Source organism: Oryzias latipes, chromosome 10 (genome assembly GCF_053564925.1).
Source record: "Oryzias latipes strain Hd-rR chromosome 10, Olatipes_Hd-rR_3.1".
NCBI classification, from domain to species: domain Eukaryota; kingdom Metazoa; phylum Chordata; class Actinopteri; order Beloniformes; family Adrianichthyidae; genus Oryzias; species Oryzias latipes.
Window position 1 is genome coordinate 15035726 of NC_136246.1, and position 23368 is coordinate 15059093.

The following is a 23368-nucleotide window of genomic DNA, read 5'->3' on the forward strand; positions in this document are numbered from 1 at the left end:
GTTTGGCCACTGCTTTTTGAATTCTATGACTTTATGTTCTTTATGATATATGTTCATCATACAATTACCAGTATGAACCCCATTGAGACGACTATTGTTGTAAATATTTAGCTATATAAATACAATTGAATTGAATGAAAGCATGGATCCACGTATCAACTGTTCAGCTGGCAGTGGTGGTGTAATGCTAAGGGGGATATTTTCTTGGCACATTTTGGGCCCCTCAGTAAACTCTTAGTCAAAAAGCTGGAATCATCTTAGACTAGTTTCTTAAATGAGATAATGAGTTCACTGGACTCAAATGGCCTCCACAGTCACCAGATCTCAACCCAAATATTTATATGTGTAAACATACACGCACGCACATATAAATATATATATGTGTGTGTGTGTGTGTGTGTGTGTGTGTGTTTTACGTGAACCCCCTGAGGGTCACTGAAACCTGTCAATGTGGAGAGAATCCTCCAGAGGCATGACCTCCGTGTCCTCCTGTCACACGGGGCCCACAGAGGCCCCCTGATCCCCCACTGTGGGACCAATAGAGACGCTGCACCTGTATCCAGCGCGCCTCTCCGTTGGGAAAAAGTTGACAGCGCCATGGCCGTGCTGGCTGCGCGCGTCTCAAGGGCAAAGCAAATGAAAAAGCCAACAGACAGCCTCCCCAGCCCTGCGCGTGTCTGACCACGGACACTCTGCCATGTACAAGGACCAGATCCTGGCTGGATTTCCAAAGGGGGTTAAAAAAAAAACAGGAAGATGCGCCTGCGGGGGAAACGTCACGTTTTCATTCGGAGCGACAGTGTGGTGAGACCGTGACCGAGCCTCGCAGCGGAAATATGCGGCACCATCCCTCAGCGGAACGCGCCAGAGCGCAGGATCTCTACGGCATCATCGATCTGTAGCTGGATGATTTGGTCGCTTTTGGATTTGTTTTTATTGTTGTTGTTAAATTTTTTAAATGGATTTTATGATCGCGCCACGTTTCAGCGGGAATTTGTTTGATCTCTCAGTCACGCCACGCTGTGCGCAACCCTCCCCAATGCCGGCTTCATGTGATCAGCACCAGCAGACTGACGGTGGCAAAATAATAACAAAGGAAGCATCCCCCTAAAGTTCTACCAGTTTCAATAGAAATCTCTGGATTTGACGCTGCGCTGGAGGCTTTGCTGTCACCTCCAGGAAGGCACCTTCAGGCTGCTTTTGTGCTGAACTTGTCAACATTTCCCCTGCTGACTTCTGCTCATCGCTGAAAAGATCTTTAGGCTCAAATGCAACACAGTAAAGTTCATCGTCCAACCATGGAAATACCACCATGGGAGTCCTTCCAGGGAAGAGAGACTGGAGAATGAAAGCAGCATTTCTGCTTCTTTGAGCGGACACACTGCCTTCTCATTTTTTGGACTGGTCCAAAAAAAAAAAAAAAAGGACTTTTTGCGTCCCCCTGGACTTCTGCACAATGGGGATTATGCTTCAAGTTATTCTTGGAATGTTTCAATTCCTGCTTCTCACCAGAATCCCGACGTCTCATGCAAAGGTAGGAGTTTGACCTCTGAGGGGGCATGCGTCTCCAGGTCTTCATTTGGGCTGAGATCTGTGACACTGTGACACCTGACACGTCATTTAATAAGACACAACAACAAAAAAGGATCCCTTTAGATCTTTAAAGTCATAGGATTCATCAAATGTAAAGAGTCATTCAAAAATTATGAAAACATTTAAACTCTCAGCATGAAGCTGCTATAACAGTCAATAAAGAAGTCGCCAGGTTGGAGAAAAAAAATCCCCCTTCAGATCAGTTTCATTGTAGATTTTTATCAATTTAACTTTAAGACATTTAGCACAACAGTTTTCCTTATTTATAAAGGAGGAACCTGATCATTTTGCTTGTGTTCTGATGAGAAGATGCCACTGTTTAATGTTGCATAAAGACTGGGAACACTGTGAGCAGCCAACTCTTCCCGGCTTTGTCTAAAAGTAACAAACCCGTCTGCCATTGCCAATAAAGCCCACTTACTGACTAAGGCTTTTAATCAGCTTTGACTAAAAAATGACTTTTTTTCCCAAAGCTTTTATAAAAGTAGACACTGAAATGAAGGATATTTGCAGTCTGGCAACCCAGATCACTTATTAATGGCTTTCAGAGAGCAATTTACCCAAGTTATCATTGGTTCCCTTATCACTCAATCCATGTATTAGTTTAATGAATTACTTGTCTGATTAAATGTCACCGATTAGTTCTATAAAATACATTGCATCAGTTCAGAGCACAGCAAAAAAAAAGTTTTATCACGTAGACATCCAAGATAAAAACGGCAAATATTTGTTCAATAAATATCAACAAAAAGCTGTTTAAGAGCAAAAATAAATCATTTCAGATTTGGACTGCTCCCTATTTACTTTACATTTCAAAGTTATCAGTTTGAGTGATTGGTCAAAGAGGTAATCCGTCATTTTAGGCGCTCATTGATTGCTGTAGCATAGATTTTCACTTATTCATATGCTCATTTTCACATACATGTTCCACCTGCATATTCTGCTTTTTTATTTATGTCTGGAGGCTTTTTTTTTTTTTATCAGGAACAGGCAGTGCTCTGAAGTGCTCTGGGATCCAACCGGACTCCTCTGCTGCTGTAAGCTGTGTGTTTTAGTCATTTATCATCTTAGACACTACATGACACTCAGCAGAAAGCCTCTTCACCTTCACGCCCCAGGCTCTCTGCATTCATGCTGTCTGATCCTTTGACAGCTTATTTTGGAGGAAAAAAGGGGTCACTTGTTATGATGAAGCGTGGTGTGGGAGAGCTAATGTGGAGCTTTAGGGAAAAAGTCTGTTTCACACATCCATAACACACACACAGCCCATCTGTACAGTGTGCTCAGGGAGTGGCTGGGAGTTAGATGGGTTAGACTGTTGACAGATAGCACTGCCAGTGCAGATGGCTTTAGGCTGGCACTTAAGAGTGTGTTTGTGTGTGTGTGTGTGTGTGCTAGATACACGGCTGCCAAAGGGAGTTAATCTTAGACTTGTCTCAAAGACCGATACAGAGACGACACACTTTTGCTCACAGCAGTCACAAAATGGCTTCAGTCCTGTCTGAACTCACTGGTGATAGATAGTGTGTGTTTGCATGTGTGTGTAAGGGGGTGGAGCGGTAAAAAAAGGGGGAAACTGGACAAAGTCTACATTCCCTCTTATTAGTGGCCTTGGTCTTCATCCACTTAAACAAATAAGCAGTAAAATCTTTTTTTTTACTCCCCTCTCAATGGCCTTTGTCTGTTACTTGGAGGAAAATACCACAACATTTTCACAAAACCAAAGGAAACCAGAGGAGTCGGTGATTGCAATCTTCCAAACCCTCACTGAAAATCCTGAAAAGACAATGCGTGACATGTTGGAACCGGTGACACTAAGGGGCCATCTCACAGCTATTTAGGTTAACTGGCCACAAGCCAGTCAAATCTAGGACATAAACACTTTGGTAAAGATGTGTAGGAATTCATGTCTGCACAATACACAGTGGGCAAACAGAACTTTGTTGTGACATCATCCACATTTCTCAATGTTGATTAAGACCCTCGGAGAGAAAGAAAGAAGAAAGAAATCCCCATAATAAAGGGAGACTTCGTTTTGGCCTCAGTGTGTGTACACTGGATCAACATGGCATTAAATGGCCTAAGGTGGAGGTCCCTGTAAGCCCTTATGAATGCTTGTGAAGTCCAACACCAGTGAATAGTATTTGTCAACTTTAAAACCGGAAATAATGGGAAAACAGATCCAGAAACACCGACACCCTCTTTGAGCTCAAAGTTTTTAACGAAAGAAAGGAAAAAAGGCTTTTCCTTTGCTTTAATCAAACAAAATTCAACATTTTTCAGAAGCTATGGATGGAAATAGGGAAAAATGCATGCAGGGTGTTATCAGCAGAAGTTTAAAGATGCCATATATGTGGTTGTATGAGGGTGCATTAGTGCATATGATGTGGGTACCATGCATATCTGTGGATACTATAGAAGAACAAGAGCAGCCATGAAGGCGTTCTTGGTGAAGGCCCTGCTTATTTCAGTCATGTAGTGTGCCAAACTCTGCTCAAATGACTGAAGGCTGCATGGATCTGTATTAGGACAATAACTTTAAGCTGTAAAACTCATCCTAATATTTCTAAAACATAGCATTCTTGAAGTATTAATGATAAAATATTTGAAAAATTTCCTCAGTCTAAACATATAGTCTTGATATTCTTTTGTAAGTCATTTTTTTCTTAGGCTTTTCCAACACACGTCCTTTATATTGATTTCACAAAATGGTAAATAAAGTAAGTTAAGAAAATAAGCAAAAGTGTAAATAATTACATTTCCCTTTATTGTAGAGTAAGAAACAATTATTAATTAGTCATTAATCATAGTTAAAGCTTGAGTTTCTGCAGAGGCATAAACTCTGCACCTCTGCAAGGACCCTGAATTTGTCTCAAACACTGTAAGTAGGCTTCAAGAGGGTTCTACTGACCCCCATTTCCCACAGAACCATCCTGCAGATCATCATTGAGGTTTTGTTTAAAATGTGATTATGTATTTTGACACTATAACTTAAAATGGACCAGCAGATTGCATCTGTGCAGGAAGCTTGTTGTAGCAGAGCTAAAATTCAAGCCTGATGTTGAGCTTAGTCATCACACCTTACTTAGCCTCTCAGCAGCGCATCCATGTAACAAAGTTCAGAGGCTCAGCTCTCTTCCTCTTCTACCCACAGGGTTTATTGAGCTTGTCATGTTCTGCTGCCAGGTGTGAAATATTGTGGTGTTCTTTATAGCACGACACACTTTGATCTGTTTGTCTGCTCCTGTAGCCGTTTAAACAGGGAAAATCAAACAACAAATCAAGCCATTCAATGGTCTGTAGAATCACTTTACCAAGGATGAGTACTATAAAAAAAATTGTGAGTATAAACAAACATAAAATTTAATGTCATGTATGGCCTCGATATTATTTGTGTGTTTCATGTTCATACTCAGTTCTACTTAACAATTGTTCACTGGAATACGTTTGATTTATTTTAGAAATAATCCTAAGTAGGATAAAAAGTGCCTGTGACCCTGAAAGGGATAAACGGGAGAAGATGAATGAATGAAAGAAGGATAAAAAGTGGCTTTAAAAAATATCTTTTGACTAATATGAATAAACGTAACAAAACTGATGTTTTTGGTTAAAAAATGCTCCTCTTCTCAAATAAGACAGAATATGCTCACAATGAGAGCTCCTCACTAACATAAACTAGTCATTATTGTTTGAAAGTAAAATGTTAGGTCAGCCTGACCCGGGATAGTACTCTTATAAAAACAAAAAATGTGATTGTTCTTTTATGTGTCATTTCCCCCAGCTTGCTCACTGGCGGCCTGCAGATTCCCCCAAATCCAGGGAAGGTCGTGAAGGTACAGCAGGACAAGTTTTTCTGTAAAAATGTCCTATATTTAAAGCTCCAGGATTGAGAGTAATCACAACATCTGCTTGTGTGTTTCAACGCCAGTTCGACGGTGGTTAGAGGTGTATTCACGGAGCGGGTGCGAGCCCCGGGACACCCTGGTGGAGGTTTGGCGGGAGTTTCCAGAGGAGATCCACCATCTTTTTGTTCCATCCTGTGTGTCTGTGAAACGATGCGGTGGCTGCTGTACAGATGAGGCCATGGAGTGTGTGCCGGTGCTCACACACACAGTCACCATGGAGGTACACAGAAACACACACATAAACAAAGGCCTCTGTGCTGAAGTAGATAATAAACATGGAATGATTTTTTTTTCTTGGTTTGGGTTCAGCTCATGAGAACGTCCTTCATGAAACACGAGCTTGTGGAGCTGCCCTTCGTAGAGCACAGTCAGTGCGAGTGCAGGTAATAAAACATCCTCTGAGTGCACAGAGACACATGGTGTACCTGCTGTTCACTGAATTCCTCACAGCTGCTTACTTTTCCTCGTTCTATCATCTGACAGATTAAAGGAACACTTCCAGTCAACACCTTCTTCAAGGTAGACACGTCTTTGTATTCTCTTTGTTTGTCTGAAGCAGAATCTCTGCTCCCTCCTGTCATGTCAGCACTCTGCTGTGATGGCATGCTTCCAACTCTACTGCTGACAAAGATGACCTTGACCAAAAACCTTCTCCTCCAGGTGTCACCCAAGGTGTCACCTCTAGGTGACACCTGGAGGTGGTCACGCCTACCAGCTATCAGCACCAGTGAACTGGGCCAACATATCTCCTTTACAACTTAATTAATGCCTGTGAAGATCTAATAATTTAGGGATAACACTTTAACCTTTCTCAGGTTTGGCATGGAATTTAAAAAAAAATTTCAATAGCAATATATACCCAGTAAAACCTAACATGTGCAATATTCTGGCAATTTTAGCGAGTAAAATGTTACAGAGCCCTTGACGTGAAATTTAAAAAAATAAAAATATTTCCCTCAAACGATTATTTTAATACCACAAATTAGTATTTTAGTTTCTTCAATTACTACTACTAACTGTAGCTCTTACCCTATGTGGCCACAAAATATTAATTTGTATGCACAAAATGCTAATTTGTGCACTAAAATGACAAATTCGTGGCTGCAAACGATCAATTTGGGGGGACTTCTTTTTTTTGTATGTCATGTCCAGGGCTCTGTAAAATGCTGCTGTTGTGAAATAAAAAACTGTTACAAAGGCAAAGAAAAAACAACATATAAGATATCTGTATTGCATAATTGGTCATTTTTTTATAACTCTGTAAATGAAAGATTTTTGTGCGGATATTTGGAAATTATTATAGCTATAAACTAAACCTTCTGGTTTGGTGTAGATACTGAACCAGCTTCACAGATGGTGTTCAAGGGATAAATCAGTAACATTTTATAAGAAATCCTACATCTGTGTTTATTGGCATGTAGCTCCTTTCTTTGGTGTGACGTTCCTGCTTATCTCAGCCTGTTTTTCTGTTCCGTCAGTAAAGCCAGAGTGACGTCATCAGAAGGAGTGTGTCACTCTATCTGTGCGCACATGCGTGTGCATTGACCTGTAGTAGGTCTAGAAAGTCACAAAAGGTGAACTCCACAGTTGATGAACTGTGAAATGCCTTTAATAATCTAGGTTGAACTCCTGAGACAAAATGAAGTGAAGTTGGAACATATCCAAACACGCTGTGGTTACACATTATGGGTCCGAGAGCACTGGCTCACCCAAGCACCTCACTGTTATGCAATATCTCTGTTATGGTTTACTTATCTCAAGGTCAGCAGGTTTTCAGAGATTTAGCTTTGTTGTCCGAGTTCAGGATTGTCACAGAATATGTCGGGGTTGTAGGATTCTTTGAGAGCAGGTCAATGTGTCTTTTCAATGTAGAAATCCAGTTTTTGATTTAACAGGATGCCGTTAAGGGAACATTTCTTTTGGGTCCTGTGTTTGTTTGTGTGCCTCATACCAGCAGGTCCAGCCAAACAATCACATAATTACATCTTTAATGTTTATGTCCCCCTGCTTCCTGTTAGGATGAGGACACAAATAAAGGCTTCTAATGTGTTAGCAGACAGGTTTTTTTTTGGGTCAGAGAGCCATGGATCTCTATGAATTGTGTGTTTTTTTAAAACTTTTTCTCTTAATTTCTGCATCTGTACAATGTTATTTTGGCACGTTTTTGTTTAAATTATGCTTGTGTGTTAGTTAGCATCTGTGTGATCTTGCAGTCTCTCCTGGGACTGCCCGCATCCTGTTGTCACCATAGAAATGATTTTATCTCTGCTGCCATGTGCTCTCTCACAGACGGACAGAGTTCTGTCACGCATCTCTAATAGTAAATTAAAGCAGAAAAAAACATTAGCTGCTTATGATGATAAAAGTGTTTCAAATTAGTTTAGTTTTGAATGTAGAAGTAAAGCGGAAAACAACATTTGTAACCCTAAAAACATTATCCGAACAATTCTTATATTTGGCCGTTGAAGGCACTAGAACACATTAATTTGGCCAAAACATTCTTAATCTTATATACATTTTTATGCACTCACCGGTCCTTTTAGGTACACTTTGCTAGTATCGGATTGGATCCCTTTTTGCCTTCAAAACTGCCTTAATCCTTGGTAGCACAGATTCAACAAGATACTAGAATATTTCCTCAGAGGGTTTGGTCTATATTGTCATGACAGCATCACACAGTTGCTGCAGATTTGTCGGTTGCACATCCATAATTGCCAATCTTCCGTTCCACCACATCCCAAAGGTGACCTATTGGGTTGAGATTTGATGACTGTGGAGGCCATTTAGGGTCCAGTAAAGTCATTGCAATGTTCAGGAAACTTAGTCTGAGTTTATTCCAGCTTTATGACTTGGTGCATTATCCTGCTGGAGGTAGCCATCAGGAGATGGTACACTGTGGTCATAAAAGGATGGACATGGTCAACAACAATACTCAGGTAGGCTGTGGCGTACCATGCTCAATGGGTACTAAGGGGCCAAAAGTGTGCCAAGAAAAATTATCCCCCACACCATTACACCACCACCACCAGCCTGAACCTTTGGTACAAGGCAGGATGGATCCATGCTTTCATGTTGTTGACGCCAAATTCTTACCCTATCATCAAAATGTGGCAGCAGATATTGAGACTCATCAGACCAGACAGTGTTTTTCCTAATTTTCTTTTGTCCAGTTTTGGTGAGCCTGTGTGAATTGTAGTCTCAGCTTCTTGTTCTTAGCTGACAGGAGTGGTACCCGGTGTGGTCTACCTTTGGCTCGAGGTTAGACGTGTTGTGTGTCAAGAGATGTTCTTCTGCAGAGCTTGGTTGTAACAAGTGGTTATTTAAGTTACTGTTGCCTTTCTATCAGCTGGAACCAGTCTGGCCATTCTCCACTGACCTCTTGCATCAACTAGACATTTCTGCCCACAGAACTGCCGCTCACTGGATATTTTCTCTTTTTCTGACCATTCTCTGTAAACCCTAAAGATTGTTGTGGGTGAAAATCCCAGTGGATCAACAGTTTAACTTCTTACTACTCGCTGATTGTTTCTCAATTGGCATGCTATTCAAAGGTGGAATCCATTTTCTATATAAACAGACAAAGGGAGAAGATTTTTTTCATTGCATAGAAAAACTGGATTGTGAATAAGTCTGCAGCTTTAGGTGAAACTTTTTCAGCTTAGTAAACTCTGCAAGCATAGTTTCATGAAAATACATTCAGTTCTCTGAAAAACATAATTTATCTAGGAAAACATGCAATCAGCTGTTTGCTCTAGTTAAATATATTTTTTGATGTTTTTGTTTTCGCTTTTATTCCACGTTTAAGCATTAACTCCCTAATGCCTTAATTTAATTCTTGCCATGAAAAGTTTTTGCTAATGTTTGAGCTTTCAAGTAGATGTTAAAATGTTATTTCTGTCTTTGAATTACTTGCCTTTAAATGCCTATTTCACGTTTAAAATACAGAGACTCCATTTATTTTCCTCCAACGGCTGATGATAAAAGACCTTAAGGCCTTAGAAAAAGTTATTTCAGTGAAGAAATTCTTCCCCGTCTTTGAAAGACAGCAAAGGTCCTCATTATGATGCAGCACGGCAGTCTGCAAGGCACAACTTGTCACAACTCCAGCATCTCCAAGTTTCCCAAATTTAATCTGTGAAAGCTTTGCAAGCTGTGTCTTTTTATTGCCACACCTTAGAAATTCACATGGATAAACCAGCATTTGTTTCTCCACAGTCTTATAAAAACAAGGCTCTACATCAGTGAAGTTCTTAAAAAGATCTTTGCTTTCTCAACCAGATTTCAAGAAGTGGTGGTTAAATATCAACAACAGAAAAAAAGTTTTGTTTTTGTGGTGTCGGATACAAACTCCAGAACTAATTCACATTTTTTATGTTACAAGTTTGAGATTTATGGTTTTAAATCTGTGATATAGGTGTACATCTGCATCCTTTGACATCATCAGAGCTCATTTCCTCTTTTGTGTAAAGACCTCTGCCACTGATTTTTGTTTAAAAAAATAATCTCTTTCTTTTTCTTTATGTTTTTCTGACTGTCTATGTGGCTAAACTTAGATCTGACATATTTTTGTGTTTGAAAACAGTTTAAGTTTTTGCCTCTAAAAGGCTTTCATAACCTGGAATGTCACTCAAAGCATATTTCAGAAATGTTTATACAAAATATCTGTGGTTTGCAGAAACATTTATAACCGGGGTGACTCTGGGGGAATCCAGTATCCAGTGTGTAATGTCAGATTCATAAAACAACAATCTGAGCTTTTCATCAAAAGAACTTCATGCTGCACTGATTTTGCATGGAAAATGACTCCTTAAACATTTCAGCCGTTTTACACAGCAAATTTTTTCTAACATAATAAACCTTTTTTTAGTAATAACTTTTAGAATTTGTTAAATTCTACAATCTAATTGTATATGTCAAAAAAACATTCAAATGAAAAAAACACTACAATAACTGAATATTTAGAAAGTAAAGCAACAAACAATATTTTAGATTACATTTTTAAGATACTTCAAATGATTCCATGAAGCCTGCATCCAAGTTCATCGAAGGATACTCCATTAGTTATCAGGATTTTGATTTGATTATTATTTTTTTGTAACCCAAGCAAAACTTGGAACATTGTTTTGACCAAGATTGTGTCTGTTGGATATTCTCAGGCCCTTTCAACAGCCAGCAAGACAAGCCAAGAAGAAAGAGGGCAGAAAGTCCAGACAGAGGAAACCCGGAGCAGTCAGAGCTGAGTATGTTGAATGTTTATTGCACACATTCAATTCTCCAACTCCCAGATAAGCCTCATATTGATTTCTGCACTATTTTCACTATTGTCACTCAGGATTGTGCAGATACTCTCAAGCTCAGGGGAGAATGTTTGGATTAGAGAAAACTGGGTTATCTTGTCTACGCTAATACTCAAGGACAGTATATTCCACAGAGCTTATCAAGGACTCAGAAACACACATATGAACACGTTTGCACATTTAACACTGTCAAACTCCTTCCTTCAATTCAGATTTTACAAAGTGTTTTGGCTGATTAGATATGTACAATATTTATCAAGTAAAATATGTTAAAATTCAAGTCTCAGTCAAACAAAAATAAAGTTTTGGGTGTGATAAGTTTGAGGAATCCTGAGCCAAGATGGAGAAAACAGTTTGCAGCCTTTTCCTCCTTAGCCTTTTTTTTCATGTCCTTCCCCTTTGCTTTGCTGTCAGTCATTTCCGGCCTCAAGGGGCCAGAGGTGGCTCCGTTTGGGTGTGATATCCCTCCGCACCCATCCATCACTCCCAAAAGGCTTTATTCAGACTCTGGCAGGGGTGAAATCTGTGTAATTTGCTCCCAAATGGCTTGTCCTCTGTCCATGCCAGCGGCAGGCGTGGTCACCGGGATGGGAACAAAGATGGCCCCTCTCTGCCTCATTAAGTAACTTCATTATACCCTCCAAGCTCCAGGGAAGACAGGGGCAGAACTAGATCTAGTTAATGGACCGACTGAGGAAGGGGACTTTCTCAAATTCAGAATTCGGAAAGGGAGATTGCAGGGCATCCAGAGGTGGAACCGGCTGCCTCAAAGGCAACACGACAAATATAGCCATGGCAACAGACAGAGAGACAGACGGACAGAAAGGGCAGCTAGTTTGTCAGCAGCGTCAGAAACATTATCCCCCATTAGTCACACATCTTCCACTCACTGCTTTGTGTGGGTTTGTCTCAGGCTGGCAGAGTGTGAGTTCAAACAAGCCTCATTTCAGTTTTAGTAAGTCAGCTGTTGTATCACACTGATCCAGAAAGATTGCTGTGTCATTTTGCAATTATGGTCATCGGAAGATGGAGTGACTCATGACACAGATGCTTGCATTTTCTGAATGAGTTATGAAATAATTTTATAAACATGTCTTTGTGAACAAAATCACCTTTAGGTTAAATCATTTTTGGGTTCAAATACAACAAATTATAAACCTGACATATCAAAAATTGTGCAAATTAGGCAAAGCGCTTCCAATTTGAAGTTATAGTAGCTCAAAATTTATAGTAGAAGCATAAAAAAACTGCACATAGATAAATAAATAAAAATTAATTAGCAAAAATCCAAGAAGGTTGCTTCTGTTAACTTTTAAATTAATAAAGGTTAGTTTCTTTTGTGCTCTAGGCCAAACTTTATTCATTTTAATCATATTTGAAAATCTTTTGTGTTGGAAAAGGAAAGGAGGGAAGAAGAGAGAGTGATGTTGGAGAGGGGGGGTTTGGAGGGTGATTATAGAAGGGGGGGTAAAACCATGAAGCAGCATAAAGAAACAAGTTGCTGGATGGTTATAATCATTACAGTGAGGTTCAGATGTAATACAAGTCTATTAGGGCGGGGCCTGTCCACACACACACGCAAATGTCACAAACATATCTGTTGGCTCCAAAAATGTTCACATGTCAACATGAATACAATACAAGAAATGTTCCCACATGCATACCAATGCATTCAAACCACCTAGTGTGAAATATTTCATTCAATCATGCAAACTAGGTGAGTTAACACCTTTGCTCAAGTGAGTGACAAGAGCACCCACAGCCCCAGACGAGCACCTCACCACCACCCAGGAGTTCTGGGCACCCCCCCACCCCAACCCCAGGTATGAGTCAGGACCCCCCAAAGGAGACCCGCCCCATGCTCCAGGCAGCCATTTACCCGGCCCACAGTTGGTCCAGGAGAGAGCAAGACAGGGGCCAGCCAAACCCGCCCAGGAGGAGGACACCCAGGGGAAGAGGGGGTCCACAAGAAGTATTGCAAACATGGCCCGACCAGGCTCGCCCACAGTTGGAAATTTGGTGAGGCCCAGCGCTCAGTGGCAAGGACCAGAACCCACACCACAGGGACACGGACACCCCCAGGCTCAGATATAATGTGATCCCCGGCTCTTAGTCTTGCCAGAGAACTCAGGGATCCCTCTCCCTGTGTGAAGAAAAGGGCTGCCGGGCCCAGGAAGCCAGCACCCAAGGGACATGGTCGCCGTCCCCGTGGGCCTGGAACCCCCTACCAGGGATGGGGTAGGGGACAGCTGGTCCTAAGTCCCACCTTCCTTGTGAAATGCATGTGTGTGTGTTTGTGAGGGTGTGTGTGTGCATGTATGTGTGTTTGTGTTCGAGTGTATATTTTGACGGGTAAAGGGTGTGTGTACTAAGGGGATGCAGTTAAAATTGGCGGGTAGGGCACTGAGGGGACATCTCGTGATTACTCACAGTGATGTCCAATCCCCCTCCCAACTAAGGGGCCCTAAATGTCTTAGATGCAATTAGAATTGGGGGGTAGGGCGCTAAAAGGACATCTGCTGCTTGCTGGCAGTGATGTCCAAGCACCCCCCTACCAAGGGTCCTACATGTCTAACCATGGGAGGGGGACCACTGCCAAGTAGCTCCTCCCCCCAAGGTGCATCGCAGACTGCCCAGGTCTCCTCAGTTTTGTATCCCCTGAAGTGCCGATCCCCCAGGCCCCACACAGAGAGGAGCCAGAAAGCGCTGCCCCCATCCCCATCCCCCGGAGGTCTGGTCAGGCCTCGACGGGACCAAGGCAGCCAACCAGCCGGGGCAACCGCCGATTGCCTCAGCGGATACCCCAATCCGTCAAACACCCAAGGTCCAGTACTGATAGTGGACCCCGCAGCCATGGTATGTGTACTAGATCAACCGCGGGCCCCAAGAGGGTTGCCCCGCCCCGTCCTAGAGCCAAGGAAGGTTTGATCCCAGCCCCAGGTGCAGATGGGCAGCCCATCCAGGGTCACTGGATCCCCCCCGATCCCCCCCATTACTCTCATGTGTTTTTGTATTCAAAAGTCTCCAGAATCAAAATCATGGAAGTCTGTATGCTTGTAAATCTAGAAATAAGGGAAACCAAAGGAAATGACAAAATTATTTTGAAAATGTTTAAGAAAAATTTCCTGTATAAAGTGCCAAATACAAATAGTTCTATTTCCTAAAAATATTAAACATTAATATTAAATAAAAATATTTCTAAAAACATAGTATAAGCTCCAACATGAGCTGCTTAGCTGCATCTGCTCAGCATTGACTGTCAAGATATTAAAGCCTTTTAGAGGAGAACATGTGACCCTACACTCTGTCAGGAATTTGAATTCCACTTTATTCACAAAACAAAAGTTTTTCAGTTCTTGCCCTAACAAATATCTAGAACAATCTGTTGTTGTTTGACTCAGTTCCTGTTCCTGTTTAGATAAAACTTCCCAATGTAAAAACATTTTTGGTGTTCATAATAGCTGCAAAAGCATCAATGCTACAAAACCAAGGAGGAAGTCCGTGTTAATCAAGTTTTCGTTTTTGGTGTTAATTTTTTCAGCAGTGAAATCATTGATGATATAACTGATTAGTTTTTAATCATTAAAAAATGTAAACTAACTTTGGTCTTTGGACATGGCCTTTCTCCTTTCACCAAAAGACATTGGCTTTTCTGCAGATTTTTTCAGTTCTGCACTTAACTAAACTGTTATTGCATCTGTCTCCCATTCAGAAGCCATGCTGCCCTCCCCTCTCCCACCACGCCCTTTCCTACTTCTGCTCCATCACCTCCTTCTACCAGCTTCTCTCCCACTCCTTCCCCGACGCCTCGATGCCGTCCCTGCAGAGGAAGGAAGTGGGCGCTGGATGCGGCGTCATGCCAGTGCAGGTGCACCGTCAGAGCTGCGAGCTGTAGTCGGAAAGGGCAGAGACTCAATCCCCGCCACTGCAAGTCAGTTCAACACAAAAGCAGAACTGCAGTGTGAGATTGCATGTTGGTGTTTGGCATGTGTGACTAAATCAGATTAACCCATTGAAGCGGGTCACAGGAAAGACAGACGATAAAACACAAATTTAAGATGTGGAGATCAAAAATAAAATGTTCAGAAATGATTTGTTGAAAGAATAAGTGAGCCTCTTTCTCCTGTTTAGCTTGCATCTTTGCCATCCCCCCAAAAATGATTAGGCTGCTGTGCAAAAACTTTTGCTCTTTGTGCCCTCAGTGAGTTTTACTTGCACCCTATGTTTAGCTTCCCATCACTTTTCTCACCACCTGTTTTCAATTAGCTCCTAGCCTCCTAACTGCTCTCATTCCATGTGGATGATTGCCTTTGCTCTCTTTGTAATGGCGCATTTCATCCCGTTCGTTTGCTTTAATTCAATTCTGGGCTTTGACCTCACCCCTCAGGTTCAAGCTGTTCAAATAGAGCTTTTGGATTTTTGGACTGTTTGTGCCCTTTTACCCAATCTCTGTCTGCTGGAGTTGCTCTGTTGACCTCCAGCTTGTGTTTGGCATCTGCTTTGAGCAATAAACTTGGATTTTGGACTTTTGCCTGTTTCTGGTGGATTGTAGTTGGATTCTTTCATCTTTGAACCTCCATCACAGCATTTTGGATCAACTCTGAATTGCTCATAAAGTGCTGGATGTGTTGGATTTAAGCTGCTTTCAATGCTTTTTGTATCACAGCTTTTTAATTATTCATGGTGGGTTGGATCTAAGTAAGACATTCTGCACAAGAGCTCCAAAAGTGTTCAATTATCAGACCACACAAGGAAGGACAGTAACATCTACGTGCATCAATGTTAGCATCACATGTGCATCTATCTAATGCAATTTTTTTATTCTAAACTTTTTTCTTTCTCTTTTTGTAGATGTGAAGTCACAAAGACCTGATTTGACCGCTCACCTCCTTAATGCTCCACTCTCATCACCCACTCTTACCATTATGTGCCACCATGGACGCTTGTGTCATCCAGTATCTCAAACTGAAAGAAATGTTTCTGGAAACACACAATCAAAACTTATTGCATCATTACAGCCAAATGCACTCAACTATGCCATTGCCTTCCCATATCCTCGTTTCCAAGACAAAGCTGGTTTTCAGGAACACATGAATGGAGGAGTAACGTGACATTTGGATGGGCGAACTGCATCTTCCACAGATGTGTGAGCAGCATCTGCTACAGGCCAATAAATCTGTTGTGCTTTTTCACAAACTTCCCTGAAACCAAACTGCACAAAACGACTGATGCAGAGCGTTGCGGACGAACAGGCACCAGCCTCACACAGGATCTTCTACCTGTTGAGGTTTCAGTGGAAGTTCCTTCCCAGGATTATGCCCTGCTCCAGGACGGTTTGGGGGTCCTCACATAGACTGGCACCCCAGTGTTGTCGGACCTATAGTTGAGCTCAGTGCCGGTTGGAGTGAGTCTGTGTGGTCTTCCTGCTGAAAGACGCAGATGGTTATCCCTGCACCCGTTCACTCTTATTGAAAGCTTGAGCATGAGCTGGCTCTCCAAGCCGCTTTCCGGCATTTGTTTAATTTGAGCCTTTTGTGTGCGTTTCTCCTCTGCTTCTGAATTGAAAGGAGCCGCTTTGCCTCTCTTTGCCTCTCTTTTGGGCAGTGAGGAGAATGACAATAATGAGGCCTGGCGACTCTCCACTGCTTCACACACATAAACATTCACACTCATAATACCAGGAACACAGACAACACTACAAATGCAGTCTCTTACTCTGCTACAACACACACAAATTAATACACATTCATGCACTGTCAAATGAATGCAGGTAGCCATAAGCTTTTTTTGTGTACAAATGTTTGTCAGTTGTTTATTTTCAAATTTAACATAATGTCTGCTTTGAGTGTTGTATAACATTCCATTGTTTTATACTTTATTATAATTCTATTGAGTCAGTTGGGACGATATTGCAGAGTACATAATGTGTCTATTTTATTTGTGTTCATCTTTAATCCTTCTGCATAACGAACCACAGTGGGTGGCCTGCTAAACCTATACCTAAATGTATTGAATTTAAACAGAGACAGCTCACATAAGCCTCAAATGGGAGAGTCTACACATTACAATGTGTAATTCAAACAATCAGTGGGGTGGCGTCGCGACCAGAACACAGAACCCAAGCAAATAGCCATCCCCAGAGCAGCTGAAGAAAAACAAGGCCATTGTTGTTGCACCGTTAGCGCCTGCGCAAGAGAGAGTAGTATTCATCTGAGACAGAACTTGTTCATATTTTGATTGAATCTCACAGTTTTACTCCATAATACGATTGCATGGCTGCAGGTTGGGTGCCAGAAGGTAAACTAGAGAGACTTAACTGCTGAGTCACTCATCAGTCAATGTGTCCATCTAAAATCAGACAACCTTAAGTGACAGGTCAGGGGGTTTAAACCCAATTTTTACACCCATTCAGAGCCTGTCTGGTGTGCCAAATTTGACCGAGAACATTTTACCCATGACGCCTTAGGGTTAGGATTAGGGTTAGAGCCTGTGGTTCACGTCTGCGCTTCCCCCAGGGTTCACTGGATCCTGCTGATTGAAGAACATTCACCCGAAAACCTCGGACACCCTCAGAGTGAATTATTTATGTGCCAGCCTTGCAACATCAAAGCTTTGTTTCAATGGCTTTCAAGATAAGCTTTTTATTTATACTCTCCCAACATGAGATTTTTTCTTTCATGCGCATTGTTCAGTGTTTATTGGTGTCAATCAATGCTTCAATCACTACCTCTTTATCCTAACACATGAATGACCAAGTATTAAAGCATTATTGTTACTTTATTTGTGCCAGATCAGATCCTACGTTTGGCAATAAGCACAGTCTCAGGTGTAGAGACTGAGTATCGCTCAATAAGAGGAGGTTCTCTGAAGAGAAGAACTTTTTTTATGACTGGAGAGCTTAACTGGTCCTCCAAGTACAGACCGGACACTGTGTGGTTATATGTGGAAAGGGTTTTTCAAAGCCTTTAGACCTTCATACTGGAAACAAGCTGATCTTGGCTTTCCGAAAACTAACTTTGGAATGTACGCTTTTGAATTATGTGAGAAGGCTGATGCTACTCCTGCTTTTGCTAGGCTAAATTTGGCCAATTTCCGTAAAAAGGGAAAACAATTAGTGAGTATCTTGCTCTATCAGAGGTACACCACAAAAGCTCTGCACTTACTGGTTTTTGGCCAGATTGGCCTGACGAGCGTTCACCCTTTAAGCTCAAAAGGTAATATCTTTTGAATTTTCTCCTGAGAATCTCCGATCAATTGTGTGTAACAGCTCTGGAACCCCGAGGCCAGAGTGATTAACCCCAGACTCTATGGAGAAGAAAGTCCCGGGACCATTTTGAAATACCTACTTACCCTAATCAGCACACCAGAGTGAGACCTTAACTCGTGCTTAATCAGCCTAAAAAGCAACTATATAACAATGAGTCAGTAAATGCACCAGTCCATTCTCAAATTCACAAAAGCAACTCCCTCAGGTTTGATGCAGCTCGACAAAGCTCTAGTGTTTGGGTCTTTTTCACACCAGCCTTCCACTTCAGCAAATATGTCGCTCTAAGCAACCTCCAAAAAATGTCAACAAGCTGCGAGTTGGTAACACATGGTCTGGTTGCATGGACCGCCAACGTCGCAGGGGTCAAAGGTCTTGGTGAGAAGATTATCTGACTTTTTGACGCAGACCAGGAGTGTTTGGACATATTTCCAGTGGATATCCTTTAACAGTCCATCCAATGTATGTAGCTTAACGACATGTTTAAAGGATGCAGATGATAATCCACTGACACATCAAATTTGTGGCAGTAGAGGTTTTGAAAAAAGTGCTTCCCAAAATGATAAAACCTTAAACTTGAGGGTTTTAGCTTACAGCTTGTTTCCTGAAGATGAACAGTTTTAGTGATGGAGGCGATGCTTTGGGAAACCCAAGAGTCCTCAGACCTCAGTACAGATTGCACTTGTTTGTGAGACTACAAAGCACATATCGGAAATGGAACGATAGCAAATACAGATGTGTATAAAGGAGAAAGCCTATATGAGCTCGACTCATGCAGACATTTAAAAAAATGTATAAATACTGTACATTCCACCTAGAAAAACTTGCCGTACTGAGATAACTTTTGCCTTGATGGACTATAAATTTTACATCTTGTGACCAAAATTTCTCATCCACTATAGATTGTAATATGGTTATGAAGCTATAACAACTATATCTGCTAAGATGCATCGGTCCTCTCCAGCCAATATCTATCACAACTCCTTCAGATACAGTGTGTGGACATGGTAATATCTAACACAAATATGCTAATCTTGTGTGAGCATCTAAAGTCAGAGTGGTTTGTGTTTTCACTGTTCCAGCTTCCAGTGTCTCAGTAACCTATTGATATCCCTCACTGAGCTATGTAACATCTTCCAATTTATGATACCCATCTAGTGTATGACTTAGAGCATACTTTAGAAATGTACTTGTTACTTTATTTTAGCTGTCCTCGCCACGAATCTCCTCTTTGCAAATTGTACTACTGTAGCCTATAAGTAGAGGGAAATTGACACAATTCTTTTTTGTTTTTGCTGCTACACCATTTGTGCCCTCAATGATGTCTCTGTAGAAAACAATGCGGGTTTATGTTGTATTAGCCAATAATAAATGTCCACATTAAATTGTACTCTGCATCCTCACATATATTCAAAATTGTACCAGAATATGACAGCAATGTAACAAAAATTATTAAAGGAAATGTCCTATTTTTCATATAAACATCTCGCTGCGTTCCTGCCCGGCTCATGGCCCTCTGCTCTGACCTCCTCTCCTCCACCCTCTTTCTGTTTCTTTTGTTTTAATCCCCCATTTCACGGTAATGAAAGGCAAACAAGCACTTTTCATTACATTGCCACCCTGGGAGTTGAGCATTGAGAGAAAGTGCGTGTGCGTTGTGACGTGGTGTTGTGAGACATAATATTGTTCTCCCTCCTCCTTTCATCACTAACTGCTGAGTCAGAACTACAAAGGTGTGCAACCTCACACTGTGTGTGTGGAAAGTCACCATTAATTTACACAGCCACTCTTGACTGCTCTTGTGCTTAATTGCACTTCCTTTGCTTCATAGCTGTGTAAACAAGACTGTTTATTTGAGCTACTGTGCCAATACAGTCCAACTGAACGTTGAGCAGCTTGAGATTTTTGTTGCAAATGTGTGAGAACCTCTGAGAAAAAAAGGGTTTTAATTGTGCTGTCTGTGCAGTACCTGTCTGCAGCCGAACTGGTCTGCTGCTTCATCCCCTGCTGTTCAAGATGACAAAGCTTTCTGGCAATATGATGCTCAGTCCCTGTTTGTTCTCTCATGTTTTTTACATTCATAACAGACTTTAAACCAAAGAAAGGAAAGGAAAGGAAAGGAAAGGAAAGGAAAGGAAAGGAAAGGAAAGGAAAGGAAAGGAAAGGAAAGGAAAGGAAAGGAAAGGAAAGGAAAGGAAAGGAAAGGAAAGGAAAGGAAAAAAGACTTGAGAGCTGCTGCCAACCTATCTGTTGAAGGGCATAATGCCAGCACTAAATATAGCAGCAAGATTAGGGAGACAGAGAGAAAAGGACAGGGTGAGTCATGTCTCAATAGAGAAAAGATGCTTCCCATCCTGGTTCTCATTGAGGCACAGTTCTTTTTTAAAAAATGTCAATAATATTTTTCAGGACCACAAACCACCCAAAAAAAGACATTAAAATTTCTGAAAATGTTTTGAGAATGCATCCATCACATCAGTCAGACCGCAAAAGAACCTCACTTTGCCTCTTTCACTTTGTGCACCTACATCAGGAAATCCTGTGTTTTCCCACCTTGCGTTTCTCTGCGTTTTAGCCTTATTGTTTTGCTAATAACTCCAGCTACCTGCTTATGTAGCAGCAGCTGTGTTAAGGTAAGTACCGAGCGCTATCTGGCCTGCAAATGTGTGTTGTTAGATGATATCGCAGCTTCTGTGTGTGCAACAGAAACACAGATGAAAAAAGACCGGCAGAGAAAGAGTGATGTTTGGTTCAGTGTGAGCAGCATAAAGGAGGCCCATGTGTGTTTACAGATTTCTGCTAAATGGACAGGAAAGTGGGTGTTTTTTAAGTCTTGTGAACACAAAGGCCTTTTTTTTGTATTTTACTGAGCAAACAAATGGTGTTATCTTCAACAGAAACGTGGATCCACAGGCCTTGTCCGTTTCACTCCTCTGAAGGACATCAACCCTGATAAAAGATTTTCGGCTCTTGTCACTATGTGGGAAACCCTATGTGCAAAGTTTACAAATGCTGAGCGTCTACTTAGAAAATGATGAACAACTGATACTAGTTTATGCCTCAACATTTCAGTGCTTTGTTCATCATCTTGATTAGGGTTTTCCAAATTAACAAACCTAGAACTAACTGGCATAAAGGGCAGCCAATGCTAAAGGAAGTTTCTGTATTAGTCACAAAATGAATGGGGGCTAAAACTTAATACATCAGTGCAAAAGTTCTGTCCCACAGAGCAGGGAACTGTTATTAACTGTGTTATTAATACCAATTAAGTATTCTGCCGTGTATGAATGCTTTAAAATCCCACTCGAGCGTTCCCAGTAGTTTTTTAATTATGATGATGCCATTTTTTGGCCAAAATAAAGAAAAACCTGTGTCGTTTTCTAGGTCATAATTTCTGCAGAGCAGCAGGAGTGTCATGACTTGTCAAAGCTAGACAGACCCAGACGCTGAAACCCAGAAGGAAGACAGGAGGTGAGTGAAGGTAAATAATAGATTTAATTTTTCCAGCGCATGAATTTGTCCTGTTGTGGCGGGGAATGGCAGGAACGGCAACTCCAGATGAGAGGGTGGATCTTGATGTGGCTGGAGGTTCGACTGTGGCCCGTGGCGTGGCTGGAGGTTCGGCTGAGGCCAGAGCTGAGGCCTGATGTATGGAGCGTTGAGAGGAGGTAGGTAACTCCGGGGATAACTCCGCTTGGGCTGAAGCTGAAGCTGGCGTCCACTCGTGGGATATGTAGGTCCTGGACATAGAAAGACTAGAGTTTAGACGAGGGTAAAGATACGTAACAGGAAAACTTGAAAGAGACCAGACAAGCACCATCAGGGGCAACGAACTAGCGTTGAATTCTGGTCCTGGCGCTCCTTAAGTAGGTCTGGCAGGTTGATGAGATGAGTGAACGCAGCTGGGACGAATCAGTGGCCAAGCAGAGAGGGGTGGGGGAAGATAGCTGACAGAGGCACCATGACAGTACCCCCCCCTCAACGACCGCCTCCAGGCGGTCCAGGACGGCGATCAGGATGGGCCCGGAAGAAATCCTCGATGAGGGACGGGTCCAGGATGAGAGAGCGGGAGATCCAGGATCGCTCCTCCGCACCATAGCCCTCCCAATCAACCAGGAACTGGTGCCCACGACCCCGACGCCGAATGTCCAGGATACGGCTGACCGTAAAGGCAGGAGCGCCGTCGATGATACGGGCGGGCGGCGGGGAAGCGGACGGCGGGCACAAAGGGCTGTCCTGGACGGGCTTGATTTGTGAAACGTGGAAGGAATGGTGTACCTTGAGGGCTCGTGGAAGGCGTAGACGGACACAGGTCGGATTGATGATCTTCTCAATAGTGTACGGTCCGATAAAGCGAGGAGCCAGTTTCCGGGAGGAGGCCTGAATCGGGATGTTGCGGGCAGAGAGCCATACCTGTTGGCCGGGCTGGTAAACGGGTCCCACCACCCTGTGGCGATTGGCGATGCGACAGTTGCTCTCCTTGGTGCGGAGGAGAGCCTCTGTGGTTTGGCGCCAGACCTGTTGGCAACGCTGGAGATGTTGCTGGACAGAGGGCACCGCCAAATCGAGTTCCTGGGACGGAAACAAAGGTGGTGAGTACCCGAGCGCGGCTTCGAATGGTGACACCCCAGTAGCGGAAGATGCGTGAGTATTGTGGGCATACTCAATCCATACTAAGTACTGGGACCAGTCCTCGTTGTTTTGTGCCGCCAGACAGCGCAAGGCTGCCTCCAGTTCCTGGTTGGCCCTCTCTGCTTGACCGTTGGACTGGGGATGATAGCCGGAGGTGAGGCTGACCGTGGCCCCCAGGGCGGAGCAAAAGGTTTTCCAGACTTGAGAGACAAACTGGGGACCACGGTCCGAGACAATGTCCAAGGGGATGCCATGGTGACGGAATACCCGGTCAACCAGGACCTGGGTGGTTTCTGTGGCGGAGGGTAACTGGGCTAGAGGAATGAAATGAACCATCTTAGAGAAACGGTCAATGATGGTGAGTATGACAGTGTTACCCTGAGATGGAGGCAACCCGGTGACAAAATCCAAGGCGATGTGCGACCAAGGACGACTGGGGGTGAGTAATGGTTGTAACAATCCGGCTGGGGCAGAGTTAGAGGACTTGGAGCGGGCACATGTGGTACACGCTGCCACATATTCACAGACGTCCTTATCCATTGAAGGCCAAAAGAACCTTCTACGGAGGAGATGGAGAGTGCGCTGGACGCCGCCATGGCAGGACAGCCGTGAGGTATGCCCCCAGGAGATGACATCTGCCCTGAGGGAGGTGGGTACATAAAGGGTTCCGTTAGGAC

At 42.6% G+C, this 23368-nt stretch overlaps 1 protein-coding gene across 3 annotated transcripts; it reads left to right on the forward strand.

Annotated features, from left to right (window-relative positions):
- Nucleotides 1-421: 421 nt before the first annotated feature.
- Nucleotides 422-19541, forward strand: vegfba (vascular endothelial growth factor Ba). 3 transcript variants are annotated; one of them, XM_078954067.1, is made up of 8 exons: nt 422-1534; nt 5375-5426; nt 5522-5718; nt 5808-5881; nt 5982-6017; nt 10655-10738; nt 14508-14756; nt 15647-19541. In XM_078954067.1, the coding sequence occupies exons 1-8, from the start codon at nt 1457-1459 to the stop codon at nt 15666-15668; spliced, it is 792 nt and encodes a 263-aa protein (XP_078810193.1). In that variant the 5' UTR covers nt 422-1456; the 3' UTR covers nt 15669-19541. The 3 variants fall into 3 exon arrangements, with proteins under 3 accessions (XP_078810193.1, XP_023814840.1, XP_023814841.1); XM_023959072.2 differs by having other exon boundaries at nt 14508-14726; XM_023959073.2 differs by lacking the exon at nt 14508-14756.
- Nucleotides 19542-23368: the final 3827 nt, after the last annotated feature.

What these genes read in the sequence shown, in the direction of transcription:
- vegfba (XM_078954067.1), top strand. Translation starts at nt 1,457, where the DNA reads ATGGGGATTATGCTTCAAGTTATTCTTGGAATGTTTCAATTCCTGCTT. An exon ending in TCCCGACGTCTCATGCAAAG is followed by an intron (nt 1,535 to 5,374) that starts GTAGGAGTTTGA and finishes CATTTCCCCCAG; the next exon opens with CTTGCTCACTGGCGGCCTGC. An exon ending in CCCGGAGCAGTCAGAGCTGA is followed by an intron (nt 10,739 to 14,507) that starts GTATGTTGAATG and finishes TCTCCCATTCAG; the next exon opens with AAGCCATGCTGCCCTCCCCT.